Raw genomic sequence first — 16,785 nt, forward strand, 5'->3', positions numbered from 1 at the left:
GCTTCATGCTATGCCTATCTTATGATATAAGTTATATAGCTGAATCTTTGTAAGTAATAGAAATAAGTAGTTTTAGATTCTTAGCTCTTTTCACCATATCATAAAAAAGGCTGGAGTTGGAAAATCCCTGTCTTACTGTTTATATGTTCTTAAAAGGGGTTTTGCATTTATGGCGATCTCATGATTGCAAATACCTTAAATTAATAGACAAGTTTGGTCTATGTCACTGCTGGTGGACGTATCGTCCCCAAGGGTATCACCAGCCCAGTAGTCAACACTTAGGTGTTGACATGAATATCAATAATGTGGTCATTTTTATAAATTTTCTGTTTTACAAAACTTTGAATTTTTTCAAAAAACTAAAGATTTTCTTATCCCAGGCATAGATTACCTTAGCCATATTTGGCACTACTTTTTTGAATTTTGGATTCTCAATGCTCTTCAACCTTGTACTTGTTTGGCTTTATAAATATTTTGATATGAGCATCACTGATGAGTGTTATGTAGACGAAACGCGCGTCAAGTAAATTATAATCCTGGTACCTTTGATAACTATTTACATCACTGGGTCGATGCTACTGCTGGTTGAAGTTTTGTCCCTGAGGGTATCACCAGCTCAGTAGTCAACACTTCAGTGTTGACATGAATATCAATAATGTGTTCATTTTTATAAATTTTCTGTTTACAAAACTTTGAATTTTTCGAAAAACTAAGGATTTTCTTATCCCAGGCCTAAGATTACCTTAGCAGTTTTTGGCACAACTTTTTGGAATTTTAATCCTCAATGCTCTTCAACTTTGTACTTGTTTGGTTTTATAAATATTTTGATATGAGCGTCACTGATGAGTCTTATGTAGACGAAACGCACGTCAACTAAATTATAATCCTGGTACCTTTGATAACTAATTAAGCATTTTCCAATTGGAGAATGCCTTAATAATCTAAATTATATTTATTATATATATTTGTTGTATGTTTTTTAGATGCTGTTTAGCTTGAGATTTAATGTGTCTAATTCAAGAGCCATGTCCCAGCCAAGAGCTAACATCACAAGTGATGGCTATGTACCTAACACATTATCTGGTAAGTCATGTATGGAAGCAGTTTGATAGCTAAAACAAATTTATGTCTAGTAGGGGTGTTACTGTGTGTTGACCTCTTGATGACTTAGTTATTGGTGTTGTTGGGTCGTTTTCTTGTTGAAAACTATATCCCAAATATCTAATTTATATGCATTGTATGACAAATTATATTATAATTGTCTAGATATGTTTTGAATTTGTTCTGCTGTGTCAGTTACATTTATAGACTACTACCCATTGTTTGTTTTTATTTGAATACTTTCTTTTCTTTCAGTTATGGAGATTTTGTTTATTAAAACATAGTGGAAAGCTTAAAAAATATAATTTTTTTACAGGATTCTTAACCTTGACAAGATTTGGCTTGTACAAAAATGTTGACAAAGCTGAGGAATGTAATAAACAAACTTTCCTCATTTGTGTAAATACTTGGTATTAATTGCTGTTGAAGCATGTCTATGATTGTGGCAATTATACGTTATTATACACTTCAAACTTAGAGACAGTTCTTATGTCATATATGTAGGTTAAAACTGCACTAATTAACCAGTTTATTGTTTATAACTGTTAGATATCTATGAAAATTCAGGGGAAAAAAATAAAAACATAACTAAACATAAATTAGAATAAAGTATGTTTGTGTTTCCTTGTTTATGCCTACGTCAAAGAAGAACAATTTCTTTCATGAGTGAACTGTAATATATATGCAATATTATGATTTTCACCCAGATTTCATAGTTCACTGAATATAGAAATGATATTGAGTGAGAGGGGCATGTTGTCCTATGGTCACTTTTTTTTTCTTTTTTTCTAACATAGCTTTTTATACTCTTTGATACTATTTTATAAATCCCTGTTGCTTATTTGGAATTTTATATTCTATGCAATACTACCGATTGAGTGCAAAACTTACTATAAATTATTTCTTCTGTTATTTCCAGTTTTCAAGGTAGAATTTCCATGTACAGGAAAGATTAGTGGAGAGGTTATAGTCAACATGCAGCTGAATATCAGCATCTTCTCAGCATCAAATCTTACTGTCTTAAATTTAGTCAGAAGAAAAATGTGTTTAAAAGGTAAAATATTATTTAAAAATGAATACTCAATACTGTACAAATAAAAAGAAATCATGTAGCATTATAGACTCAATTCTGCTCTATATTATTCATCAGGACCTGAATAGAATTTTAGAACCAATTCATCAATTATTGTTGTTAGGAATTTTATACAAAAAAAGGTTTATATTTTATTGATTTACTCCAATCAATATGACAAAACTGAAAAAGCAAAATAATTTGAGAAACAATACTATATTATGCCTATCAAAAAGATAGAAATCTTCAACAACTATGATATAAAAGTTGCATTTTATTTATTTTTACATGCATCTTTTAAACTGCATGTATTCTTAACTTGAATGTTAGATAAATTAACGACATGTTTTGTCCATCAGCTGTCAAAGCCTGATGTCAGATTTAAGTTTGGAAACCGAGCGTCTAATGTTGACATCACTGATTACATCGGTATGGGATAAGACGGGTATCTTAATTAAATGGCAGTGGTGAAATCGTTAACTATCTTCTTTTTTTTTTACAGGTTATCTTAATTATAAATCTGTGGGAAAAGCATTAGGTGTATTCTATTATTGACAGCTTTTAAGTTGTTTTGGTCAACTTTGGTTTACACGATTTAATTAATGATGTAGAAATAATAAATACTGAAGTGTGCAGGCAGTGCAGAGGAAATGAATCATAATAATTTATACACATTTTAAGAGGATTTATCTGTTTATTAGTTTTTTTTAAAGTAATGATTTGAAATCCAGAATAAGGTAGCTTAAATAGTTTTCCTGACCTTTTTTGTATGGCAAGAATTAATTAATTAAAAAATTCTTTGCGTCATATAATGGTATCATGTTGTCAATAATTCCAGACAATAACTTTTGTTTTAGTGAATGGATCTCTATAAATTTTTACCAGAAGATTCAATACCACTAAAGAAAAGTTGGGATTGATTATGGGGGCTATGGTCCCAAAATGTTAGGAATAAGGGGCCAAAAAATGGGGCCCAAAATAAGCATTTTTGTAGTTTTCAAACAATAACTTGTGTTAAAGTGTATGAATCTCTCTGAAATTATACCACAAGTTTCCATACCATGAAGGGATGGTTAGTATTGACTTTGGGGGGTTATTGCTCAAAATATTTTGGAATAAGGGGCAAAAGGGCCAAAAAAGGAGAAAAACTAGGTTTTTCTGGTCAATGGAGAATTTAAACAATTTAAAAGCAGTGTAAGGGAGGTAATTCAAAATCATTTACATACAACGTTGGGCATCTTCAGATAACACTACTTGTAAATTATGTATAAAAAAATGTCAGGTTTTGGACTAATTGCAAAAAAAAGGGGGGTGGAAGTAGTTTTCAATTATTTTTCAAAATTTCTCAAATTCCAAATCTTTTAAAAGTTTGAAGAAGAAATCTTTAATTGCACAATATTGCACAATAGATTTGTAAGATCTTGACATTTGTTTTGTGTCAAAAACTAATATTATGTCAAAAATTTGATCAAAACCCAAATTCCGAGCTGTATCAAGGTTGAATGTTGTGTCCATACTTGCCCGAACTGTTCAGGGTTCAACCTCTGTGGTCGTATAAAGCTGCGGCCTGCGGAGCACCTGGTTAAAATATATGATAATTTTAATAATCATAATAATATTCTAAAAATTATTTTCAGACAAAGTTCAACAGTCGTTCCTAGATGAAGGCAGTGTACAAGTTGATACTCCAAAAGTTTTCCCTACCCCACCAAACATTTCACATGCAGTCCACAAGGGCATGTCTAATACTCTAGGTAAAGTAAAATATACAGACTAGAGAGAAATATGTACCTACCCAATCAAACTTTTACATAATGTTTACAATATATTCTAATTCTTGAGGTAAAATATAATGTTCAGGCTAAGAAACAGTTCTTACTGAAACAAACATTACAAGTACTGTCAGTATGAAATATTACGAAACTAAAAAGTCCAGTAAGCAAGACGTATAAACTGAAACATATGTAATTTTTATGATATATGTAGTTTCTTATGTTTATGTATTTCTTCTTATTGTAGCAGGGCCTTATTAAATGTATCTCACATGAATTCAAATTGTTAGCAAGGAAAATTCTGGATTGATAGTATTGATACTGAAAAACATTATGTTAAAAACAAACTTGTATTATCTTATTATTATTTATGAATATATAGGTACGTTATATAAAAAAGGTTTTAGAAAATTGACATCTGTTCTTTTAATTCAGCTGGTACTGTGGATTCATTATAATTCGTGGGTACAGGTGAACTAGGAAATTAAATGTTCAACGAAATTGTAAATTTTCCATTGGCTTCAATGCAGACTATGGCAAAAGCACGTAATTAGATATCCACAAAAGTGTCAGTTTTTCTCTTTCCATGAAAATTAGTACCCACTTATGAATCAACAGTACATAAAATGTTGTGTATAATAAATGGGATTTATATGTTTTTACAGATCAGCCACCGTCCAAAGAAACCGCCATGTCAACCCATGTGTTCTATATAGCTGTTGGATGTGCTTGTGGTGTAATCCTCCTCATTGCATTAGCTGTAGCAGTTTATTACCTCAATACACAGAAGAACTCATCCAGGGGATATAACGAAAGAATAAAGTATTAGTATGTCTTATCAAGCCTTTGTAACGTTAATACTTTGTAAAACCTTTCAAAAAGGAGAGGTGCATAAAGTATTAGTTTGTCTGCTCAAGTCTTTGTACCTTTAAAACCTTGTATAAGGTATTCCTTTAGTCCTTTCAAAAAAGGGGGTGCATTACTTTCTTATGAAATTTTCTTTTTTAAAATAAGCTATACATGTACCATGAATGGAGTCCTAGGGTTCTAAGAAAGTAATAATTGAAAGAAAAACAATATCTGTCTTTTGGGTTAAGAATCATAAGGATTACATATGTTTTTGCAGTGTAAACTGTACTGTTTACCTACAAGCTTAAGACTAACAACCCTTTTGATTTTCTTATAAGTTTGTGTGTTTATTGACTCTGTTTACACATGACTAAACTTTTTAAAAGAAGAGAGTGTTTTATCCTTTAATGTCCCTCACACTTACAAAATATAGTAATAAATGTTTATATTTGATATACTGTGGCCATTAGCTGATGGTGTAATAACTAAACTCTCAAAATGCTTGTTAAACAATACAATCAGACTGTTTCTTCATATTCATTCTTTACAGGGCAAGGATTTTTCAAGTTAAAAATTGAATGGTTATATATTTTCTACTTTCCATTCTTATTTAAGTCAATTCTATTCCATAGTAGTAATGAAGTAACTGCTCTTATTGTTAAACTCATTATAATATATATTATTGTCACCTTAATTGTTAAATAATATTTTTTAGTGATACCAACAGCAGTTCTCAAGCATTAACCAAGCAACAGAGCCAGTCATTTATCAGACCAGAAACTCCTATGGACAATAGCATTAAAGGTTCAAGTGAGTCATTAACAAGTGATTGTCACTACATTGTCCATCTGCAAACCTTTATTAAATTGAACACAATGCTCAATGGTATAATAAAAACCTAGTTTTGATTTAAAGACTGTCACCCAACTTTCAAAAAAGGGCAAGAGAAGCACAAACAGAAAAATTGGGTTAGGTTTTTAAAAATACTTTAAAACTTTGTAAAACTTTAAACTTCTAAATACTGATAAATGCAGGCCAAGGTCTAATTTTGACTGTTGCAACAGTTACCATCTCATAGTTATGTCCCTTGAATTTTGTCTCTGAACTGTAAAAATTGTTTACATCTGATTACTTAGGTTAGCCTTGGAGTAAGTCTACATCTATTTTCAACATTATCAAATACCATTTTCTATACTAAACAACAAGCAAAACAAACAAACAGAAACTCCTTTAATGTCTATACATAAAACTTTTTCAATAGTTATTGAAATGAACCAAACTTTTGACTCAACATTAATGGAAACCAAACATTCTGTGAAAATAATTTTTTTTTTCAATTTTCATTTTTACCATAAACCCTAACCAAAAAAGTTACCAAATTCGTAATTGAAAAACAGGGATAAAACTTAGAAGTTCAATTTTGTAATAGATTGTGTTTCCTAAGACACATTTCTTTCAAGAAATCATAAGATCATGCATGATTCAATTGTAGAATATTTTTTTATTATTAAACCATGAATTCAATATATTTTACAATTATGAATTTATATGTATTTCAGTAAGAAATTTTTCCTGTGGACCCTCACCAATACCAGAGTTATGTCCCCCTGAGCCGGCTGAAGTTTTAAATGAAATTGCTATTGGCAGAGAAAGAATCTCATTAAAAGAAGTTTTATTGGAAGGTAAAACTTTTAGGAAAGACAAATAATGTCAATGGAAAAAGTAAAATAACAAAGATGCCAAAGGAAAATTAAAAATGGAAATTCCCTTACCAAATGGCAAAATCAAAAAACTCAAACACATCAAGCTAATGGAAATTACTATATCTTTTTATTTAGTAGATAAAGTTTAATAATATGTAGGAACTGTAGAATGAAAAAGAATGGATATTGGGTTGATGAGACAATGTCACAAAATAAAGTAACATATTTAAAGTAACAATGCTTTTATTATTGTTCTTCATTTTGACAGAAAGATCTTCAGAGATGAAAGGAAGAGCTCATGCCTTAAAGCAAAATCCTGATTGCCACTTATTGGGACATATAAACTGGTCTTTGTTTTGCAAAAATAATTAATGCATATTTAGTTAAAAAAAGTTAATGGAAAGATATATTTAACACTTTTAAAGAAAGAAAGAAATGAATCTCACCTGCTGAAAATAAAAATTGAAAAATAACTGCCAATAAAATGTTGAAAATGAGCTTAATAGATTTATAAATATTGATTTAATTTCAGGAACATTTGGAAGGATATACGAAGGAATATTATTAAGTGATGACCAGAACCAGTTCCCTGTAGATCAAGAAATTATTGTAAAAACTGTCACTGGTAGGAACATTAATATAAAACAATCCAAACCAGAAATAAAAATGGCTAAAAGTAATCTTTGTTTGGATGAAAAATATTCATTAGAAGAAGTTTAAAATACACCATTCTTTTTAAAAGTTTAAAGTTTATTTATTAGACAGTAAGAGACTTGTTTTAAAGTGATCGTTATCAGATTGAATTTAATGTTGAAATTCTGTATCTTAGACACCAAATAGTGTAACCATGACATGGAATGGTAAAAAGAATTTAACATGTTATCACATTAAAAATTTTGTTTTAGTATTTTTCAAGCACTTTTCCCCATTTATTGTGATCATAGAAAGTTAGAATATTTATCAATTTCAGATCAAGCTCGGGAAGACCAAGTACAATTATTTTTATCTGAGAGCTGTATGATGAAGAGCCAAGTAAACACCAATATTTACCCAGTAATAGGTTCATGTATTGGAGATGGACTTCTACCTTACATCATTTATCCAAATACCACGGTGGGCAACCTCAAAAAGTTCTTACTTCAGTGCAGAGTCTCAGATACTGGTTCACATTGTGTAAGTAAAAATAATTAAGTTTTTTTAAGTCAACATTTTGCTGCTGTCCTCGTGAATATTTTATTAACTGCATTTAAATGTATGATATACCAGTGACCTCAACTGACAGTATGCTCCCTTGTTTGTTATGTTAACATTATGTTTCTGAGAGTATTGATGTAAATAAATGCTTCCCATTCAAAATTTATTACTATAACCAAAATATTTCATTTAGTTTTAAGAATTGCTGTTTTTCCTCTTACATTTGAAAATCTAAATCTGTTATAAATTTAGCTTGTGAAATCAGAGGACAAAAGTCCAGCAAGTATCAGTACATTTGTTAAGATATTGCTCTATTATTATCTTCAATAATTGCTCTAGGCATTTAAACATCTTGCTGGAAAGGAAAATTTTATACAAGACATTCTATTAAAATGTTGAACAAAATCTTGCAAAAAAAAAGAGGTTTAGCCACTTATCTCCCTCAAAGATGTTGATGTCAGTCGAATATCTTGTTGGATAATGCTTTTGCTAATTTTAGTGAAAATTTATGGTATAAAAATATTTAATGACACACAAACATCACAATTGAAATCATTCCTTTTTAAGTGATACAGGTTTATCATAAAATAGACATGCTTTGTGAAGTATTTTAGTAGTTTTGCAATTTCAAAGGCCAAACAGTGTAGATTATAATGTCCCTTTAGGCAGAAAAAACTAAGACTCAAATGTTATGTTGAATAAGTTTGTAATGAAACTGTTATTTATCTTATATTGTAGCCTATGTCAACGCAGCAAATAGTGTTCATGGCATTACAGATAATTAAAGGCATTCAGTTCCTTCACAGAAAAAGAATCATTCATAAAGATATAGCAGCTAGAAATTGTGTGTAAGTTACGTAATCAAAATTACAAATAGTTATATCTTCAGTTTTTCTGACTTTTGAAATACAATATAATTAGTTGACACTTTTGCCCATAAAAACATCTATTTTGAGTTATGGAAGATTAATGACATTGTTTATCTGTTCACTGGAATTATAAATATGTTGGAATTCTCTTGATATCCATATTTGAGGTATATCTAAAAATAAACACAAAAAAAAAAGAAATATCATGGTACTTTCATAGCAGTTTGAGAAATGTAAAATGTTAAAATTTGACTGAGAGGTAAATCAATGTACAGGGGATATGTAAATATAATATTAAGAAATATTTGATTCCAATTAATGTAGATTTATCTCCCCTGTTGTACTCTTACTCCATCTTTTGATCTTTTATTCAACATACTATCTTCAAATATTCTCCATTATTAACAAATATTGTATATTTATAGGATTGATGGTGATTGTGTTATAAAGATAACAGACAATGCTTTAGCAAGAGATTTGTTCCCCTCAGAATATAACTGTCTGGGAGACAATGAAAACAGACCTGTTAAGTGGTTAGCAGTAGAAGCTATTGTTGAAAGGAGATTCTCATTTCCCAGTGATGTGGTATGTTCTATTTAAATATATTGGTAGTGGTGAGAACGATATACAATGATTGTTATAGGCTTCAAAAAAACAAATTCTATTATATTAGAGAAATACAATGTATATTTTTTCATTTCCTAGTGATGTGGTATGATCCATTCATATGTATTTGTGGTGATGAGAAAGAATACAAGTCTTGTTCTATCTAGGCTTAAAAAATCAAATTCAATAATATTAAATAAATATATGTTTGTGATTTAACTTCTGTAACCTGAACACTTTTTTATCTGACAAGTTTCACTGTACATGAAAATAAAACAAATATAGATTTAACCTCTGCATCAAGTGTGATACATCATTTCTTCATCAAGACAGTTGAATTTTAAAATTTAACAAGCAAGACTTGCTAAACATTTTATATATTAATTTAATTTGGTACAAGAATCATTGATAGTTTAGCCTCCTTCAAATCAAGCTCTACTGACCATAACCTCATTTTCATGTAACATTGGTCACCTCATTTTCTTGTTTCATTGGTCACCTCATTTTCTTGTTTCATTGGTCACCTCATTTTCTTGTTTCATTGGTCACCTCATTTTCTTTTTCATTGGTCACCTCATTTTCATGTTTCATTGGTCACCTCATTTATTTTCTTGTTTCATTGGTCACCTCATTTTCATGTTTCATTGGTCACCTCATTTTCTTGTTTCATTGGTCACCTCATTTTCTTGTTTCATTGGTCACCTCATTTTCTTGTTTCATTGGTCACCTCATTTTCTTGTTTCATTGGTCATCTCATTTTCTTGTTTCATTGGTCACCTCATTTTCATGTTTCATTGGTCACCTCATTTTCATGTTTCATTGGTCACCTCATTTTCTTGTTTCATTGGTCACCTCATTTTCTTGTTTCATTGGTCATCTCATTTTCATGTTTCATTGGTCACCTCATTTTCATGTTTCATTGGTCACCTCATTTTCTTGTTTCATTGGTCACCTCATTTTCTTGTTTCATTGGTCGAATTTAAGTTTTGAGATACATATTTCTTTGTTGTGGCATGTTATTAGGTCTTTCCACTTTTCCGTGGAAAGACCTATTGGATTTCTTCTGATTATTAGGTCTTTCCACTTTTCCGTGGAAAGACCTATTGGTTTTCTTCTGATTATTATTTTTTTTTTTTTTTTTCTTCCGCCTAATTTTTTTCTTCGCTGTTTTTTTGTTTCGCAAGATGTCGATTTGATATTTGGAATATGATATCGAAGAGTTTATACGCTTTTGAAACCAACTCTGCTTAACCGAATACTTTCCCATATAAGAGTTATCTCCCTGAACACTGTTTTTCTTGTTATCGCTAAGGCTTCGCAACCGTATAAGAAACCGACAAATTTATTTTTCCAAATTGCTCGTTATATCCTAAGGATGTTCTGTTTTATTTTGACCGAAGCCGTATCGAGATTCCATATGAGAGTTATTTCCCCTTTTGTATTTGAAATTTTGAAATGTATTTTAAACTGGAAAACCATAAGTGATAGAGACCTAGGGTCTTTTGATTTGAGATCCTTGGTCCAAAAAAATGAAAATTAGGTCAAGGTCAAAGGTCAAGGTCATATTCTAAATTTTGATTTTGGCTTATTTTCACTCATTTTCATTAACCTTATAAGATATCGACAAATTATTTTTACTAAATTGTTAGTTGCGACATGTCGTAACTTAATAATTTTGGTTGAAAGGGTGCGTAGTCAATAAATGGGAGTTTTAGCCCCTATCATATCTAAAATTATGCGTAAAGTGATATAACTTATTAACCATACATATTAGAGACCTAGGGTCTTTTGATTTGAGATCCTTGGTCCAAAAAAATGAAAATTAGTTCAAGGTCAAAGGTCAAGGTCATATTCTAAATTTTGATTTTGGCTTATTTTCACTCATTTTCATTAACCTTATAAGATATCGACAAATTATTTTTACTAAATTGTTAGTTGCGACATGTCGTAACTTAATAATTTTGGTTGAAAGGGTGCGTAGACAATGACTGAGTGTTTTAGCCCCGATCATATCTAAAATTATGCGTAAAGTGATATAACTTATTAACCATACATATTAGAGACCTAGGGTCTTTTGATTTGAGATCCTCAGTTTGTGACCTTGAAATTGAGGTCAAGGTCATAGGTAAATTTGACGTTCTAGATTATGACCTTTGCTTAAAATTCATATCTTTACATCATAAAGCCATAGGAACTGACATTTTAGACTGATTTTTAATATTCTAATATCAAAATAGATATTTACTGGTGGAAAGACCTTCAATTGTTCTCTGAACAATTGGTTTTTAATTATTATTATTATTTTTTTTTTTTTTTTTTCTTCCGCCTAACTTTTTTCCTTCGCTGTTTTTTTGTTTCGCAAGATGTCGCTTAGATTTTTGGAATATGATATCGAACAGTTTATACGCTTTTGAAACCAACTCTGCTTAACCGAATACTTTCCCAAATAAGAGTTATCTCCCCGAACACTGTTTTCCTTGTTATCTCTAAGGCTTCGCAACCGTATAAGAAACCGACAAACTTATTTTTCCAAATTGCTCGTTATATCCTCAGGATGTTCTGTTTTATTTTGACCGAAGCCGTATATATATTCCATATGAGAGTTATCCCCCTTTTATGTTTGATATAAGAATATGCATTTCTAACTGGTAAACCATAAGTGATAGAGACCTAGGGTCTTTTGATTTGAGATCCTTGGTCCAAAAAAATGAAAATAAGGTCAAGGTCAAAGGTCAAGGTCATATTATAAATTTTGATTTTGGCTTATTTTCACTTATTTTCAAAAGCCACATAACTTATCGACAAATTATTTTTACTAAATTGTTAGTTGCGACATGTCGTAACTTATAAATTTTGGTTGAAATGGTGCATAGACAATAAATGGGAGTTTTCGCCCCTCTTATGTTTAGAATTATGCGTAAAGTGATATTACTCATGAACCATACATATTAAGGAACTAGTGTCTTTAGGTTTGAGATCCTTAGTCTATGACCTTGAAATTGAGGTCAAGGTCATAGGTTAATTGGACGTTCTAGATTTTGACCTTTGCTCCAAATTCATATTTAGACATCATAAAGTCAAAGGAACTGACATATCAACTGAATTTTTAATATTTTCACATCAAAATATGTTGTATGTGGTGGAAAGACCATCAATGGTTCTCTGAACAATTGGTTTTTAATATTTTAATTGAAATATTTCTAGTTTTAGGTTTATAATTTTCTGTAATGTTTTTTGTTGTCTTTTGGTTTATTATTTTATGATACATTGTATTTATTTTATGTTTTTAGTGGTCTTAGTTCTAGCCGTATTGTATATATAATACATTTATTTTATGTTTCTAGTGGTCATTTGCTGTTACAGTATGGGAAATGCTAACTTTAGGTCAGATACCTTATGCAGAAATAGATCCATTTGAAATGGCTGGTTATTTACGGGAAGGATACAGAATAGCCCAACCTATGAACTGTCCTGATGAACTGTAAGTTTTTGTTTTACAAATAAGCAAATTTGCTTCCTTATGCTCCTGAATATTGCCTGAATTTTAAAGAATGTGACCAAGTCATGAAATATGCTCTCATCTTGCTCTGAATCCAAAAATTGGCTGGTATAAAAAAATGTTAAAAGCTTGACGTCTCTCAATCCATAGTAAGACCCATGCTTAGGGAAAAATGTTAAAAATATAATTAAATTACTAAGGTTTTTGTCGAGCCTTTGACTTAAGTTAAAAAAGCGAGACATAGCGATCCTACATTCCACAAATATTCACTCTGTGGTGAAAGTTTTTGAAATTTTAATAACTTTCTTAAACTATCCTGGATTTGTACCAAACTTAGACAGAAGCTTGTTATGATCATAAGATAGTATCCAGAAGTAAATTTGTTTAAAAAAAAAAATCCATTTTTTCCGTATTTTATTTAACCCTTACCATGCTGTGACCGTCATATGACGGGTGTACCCAGACCACCGTTATTTGGCTCCAATGGCATTTCATACTTTTTGAAGTCGACTTCATGATACTTATTTTAAAAGTTATGTATGTTCCGTTAACCTAAGGCTATCCATATTCATGTTTCTCATGTATAAGTAGCATTTTGAGCACAAATACGGACTTGGAAAATTGAAATCGGCTGAAACTCGGTTTTCTGGAGGGGTGGGCTTCACATCTGTGTCTTACACAGGAAGTTCAGAGGCATAAAACTTGCAAAAATATTGCAAACCCATGGCCATATAACTACTGATCGTTATTATTATTGAAATACACATAAGAAACAACTGTATGGTTTCAGGTCCATTTGAAGTCAAAAATCCGTGAAATTCCGTATTTTTGGTCCAAATGACCTTCTGTAGACTGCTGAACGACAATCAGATTCACTACCACCTAACAACTGTTGGGGTCAATTTGTTTATTAGTGTCCACTCTACATGCAAGCTACAGCTGGATACCTTTACCAGCATCCCTGGGTCTTCGGGGTCAAGAGAAAGGACGAAAAATCGTCAAAATTGTCGCTTTTTGCACCTGATGACCAACTTTAAGGGCAAATTCAATACTTATAATTAAATTTTTTAGCTAGGCTCATGAAAACACGATTTTTATCAATTTTCATTTAATTCACCTGTGCATTTTATTGTGGGACCTTGTGTTATCATGAATGATAAGTTTTATTGTGTAATGCAATTGCTTATGGAATATCACGTGATGTGCAGTTCGCCAATCAGAATAACATATTATAATGAAACATACATCTAATGTAATTATTTATGAATGGACTTAGTTTTTCTGCCCAGAAACATTACAATCACTCTGTGGTTAAAGTTTTTAAAATTTTGATAACTTTCTTAAACTATCCTGTATTTTTACCAAACTTGGACAGAAGCTTGTTTATGATCATAAGATGGTATCCAGAAGTAAATTTTGAAAAAAGGAAATCCATTTTTTTCTGTATTTTACTTATAGGATACAATACATTCACTCTCTGGTTAAAAGTTTTTAAAATTTTTAAAAAGTTTTTTACACTTACCTGGATTTGTACCAAACTTGGACTGAAGCTTGTTTATGATCAAAGCTAGTATCTAGCTAGAAGGAAATTTTGTTAAATTTTTGTACCTGTTTATCATATTTTACCTATAAAGTTAATGTTACATACAATCTGCAGTGAAAGATTTTAAAACATTTATTAGATTTATAAACTATCCTGGATTTTTACCAAACTTGGACAGAAGCTTCTTACAATCAAAAGATAGTATTGAGAGGAATATTTTTATTGATTTTTTCTCCTCATTTTTGTTGAGCCTGCCATTAACAGCAAAAGTAGGCGAGACACTGGGTTCTGTGGAATCTTTACTTTTTTTTTAGATGATGTGATGCTAGAAAGTTTCTTTCCCTGAACAACATACTACTTTTTCAGTAGAATTCCAAAATTTAATCCTTTCTTTCTATTGAATTCATTTTGCAGAACTTATATTATTGTAAAGCAATATAATATTTCAAACAGAAAGTAACCAAAAGTTAGCATGCAATAAATTCTAATATTGCACAAGTGCAATAAATCTTCAAAATTCATGACATCATCAATGATAAAATCTTAGTTTAAACCGATTTTTACTTTCAAATATTATATTGCTATACAATAAAAGGGTTATTGCATGAATATTGGGGAATATTGTCCCTCGTAGAACATATATCGCACTCGCAAGCTCGTGCAATATAAAATTCTACTTGGGACAATATTCCCCAATATTCATGCAATAACCCTATATTATTGATTTACCGGTATGCTAATTTTTTTCGGTCCGGAATATGCTAGTAATATTTGCCACTGTATGTTATAAAAACTAAAATGTATCAATCAACTATCTTGTTGTTTTAAAGTTATAATGATAGTTTTACAATTAAGAGAAAATCACAAAAATTTGCTTAAACTTAATTTCATTTTTGAAGATGATCACCATCAGGGACAAGATAATATGAATCTTCACCAACACAGATTTCGCCCTAAAATTAAATAAGATTTAAACTCCATGAAAATAAATAAATTAGGTTTTTAGATAAAATTTTCATATTCATGTTTTGTAATTCACTTTTGCAACAAACTGAAATTGGTTTTGATACATTTGTATTTTCATATTGGAATTAATTTATATATTCTTATCCACACTGGAATAAGTGCAACAAGGAAATAGAAATTTTCAAATAAGGAAGATAATTATAGATTATTGTTGGTCATCTGAACAAGATTGATTTTTTTCGCTTGAGCCGGTACAGCGAAAGTGAGATAAGCAATCGAATTGAAATGACCAATGATAATCTGTCTATTGCTATGACAACATCACATGCACCTTAGTTTCTTTCGATTATTTTTCATATCACTCTACTGTCCTGAGAAAGGAAATTTACAGTCAGTAAGATCAATTGTAAAATTTCTTGAGAAATAGTGATAATGAAATTTACATCTTTTGTTTTAGATTCACTGTGCTATCTTATTGTTGGAATACTAACCCTGATGACAGACCAAAGTTTTCACAGTTACTTATTTGTTTACAAGACTTCTATACTGCACTCGGGAGATATGTCTGATGTAAACAACTGTGTGTTGCTGTGTAACATCATTCTGATCGGAGACACTAAACAATATTCTGAAATGTTCAAACAGACTTCCAGATCAGCAAAATCGTATTGAAAGAAAAAGTATATGTGAAGGAGGAAAGTAAGAGTGACAAATATTATCAATTTGTGAAATCCTGTATTTATACTAACTATATCCCACACATCAGTAATGATTGAGGGTATTTGACAAGAGTATTTTACTCACAATGCCAAAGACTATGAAATAGAATTATAATAATAATCAACAACGATCAGACAATACCCTGTCTCATAATCTCTAATATATGTTCATCATGTCTTTGATAACTTGTAAAAATGTGTTTTACAAGAGAAGTTGGTTTGTTTTATGCTCAGGAAATGTGTAAGACAGGTAGTTTAGCTAGATGTTACGTTACCCAGTCTATATTACAATGGATAATTGTATTGTATATTATGGATCATATATACTACTTCCTAAGAAGGATACACATACTTGATATCAGTACAATACATTTTTATATAAACAAATGTGTAATTACAATAAAGGTAATAAGGGGGCAGGTCAACATGAAGGCAATAACCATAAACCAGACCAGAGATACAAAGAGCAGTTGTATAGAAAAATAGTGATATAAGGAAAATGACTAATAAATGTTCCTTGTGTCTTGAATGTCTTGCAAAAACAAAATTGCTTACAAAGAGTTCAATATCGTACATCTGTCAACTTTGTATTATTCTTTAAATAAGTCCTAAAAATCATGGTTTATTTTATATTTTTCAACAACATTCATGAATAACTTTAATGTAATAACTTAATTTTATAAGTTTCAAAATATTTGTCAGATAGGTTCCAGAATGGCAATGGGCTAATGCAATATTGTTATTACATAGCTGCTGTATATAGATTTTTATATTTTAAATTGAAAAAGATATGTGGATTTAAGAGATTTCAACTACTTAATTTAAAGATTTTTGTTTTTTATATACTTTTTGTAATGTATCATCAGGAGTATGAATTACAGAATATGACGGC

General features: G+C 30.4%; 1 protein-coding gene across 2 annotated transcripts in view; it reads left to right on the top strand.

Annotated features, from left to right (window-relative positions):
* LOC143067035 (tyrosine-protein kinase RYK-like) overlaps nt 1-15,928 on the top strand; it is a 57,950-nt gene extending 42,022 nt beyond the window's left edge. Inside the window, exons 3-14 of one of the 2 annotated variants that reach the window (XM_076239972.1) lie at nt 984-1,083; nt 2,021-2,155; nt 3,811-3,927; nt 4,611-4,767; nt 5,510-5,604; nt 6,354-6,476; nt 7,030-7,122; nt 7,468-7,670; nt 8,430-8,539; nt 8,986-9,145; nt 12,511-12,647; nt 15,632-15,928. In XM_076239972.1, coding sequence (XP_076096087.1) covers nt 984-1,083; nt 2,021-2,155; nt 3,811-3,927; nt 4,611-4,767; nt 5,510-5,604; nt 6,354-6,476; nt 7,030-7,122; nt 7,468-7,670; nt 8,430-8,539; nt 8,986-9,145; nt 12,511-12,647; nt 15,632-15,743 — 1,542 coding nt within the window. In that variant the 3' untranslated portion in view covers nt 15,744-15,928. Of the gene's footprint in view, nt 1-983; nt 1,084-2,020; nt 2,156-3,810; nt 3,928-4,610; nt 4,774-5,509; nt 5,605-6,353; nt 6,477-7,029; nt 7,123-7,467; nt 7,671-8,429; nt 8,540-8,985; nt 9,146-12,510; nt 12,648-15,631 lie in introns of both variants that reach the window. The other variant, XM_076239971.1, reaches the window with a different exon arrangement.
* Nucleotides 15,929-16,785: the final 857 nt, after the last annotated feature.

Source organism: Mytilus galloprovincialis, chromosome 3 (assembly GCF_965363235.1).
Source record: "Mytilus galloprovincialis chromosome 3, xbMytGall1.hap1.1, whole genome shotgun sequence".
NCBI classification, from domain to species: domain Eukaryota; kingdom Metazoa; phylum Mollusca; class Bivalvia; order Mytilida; family Mytilidae; genus Mytilus; species Mytilus galloprovincialis.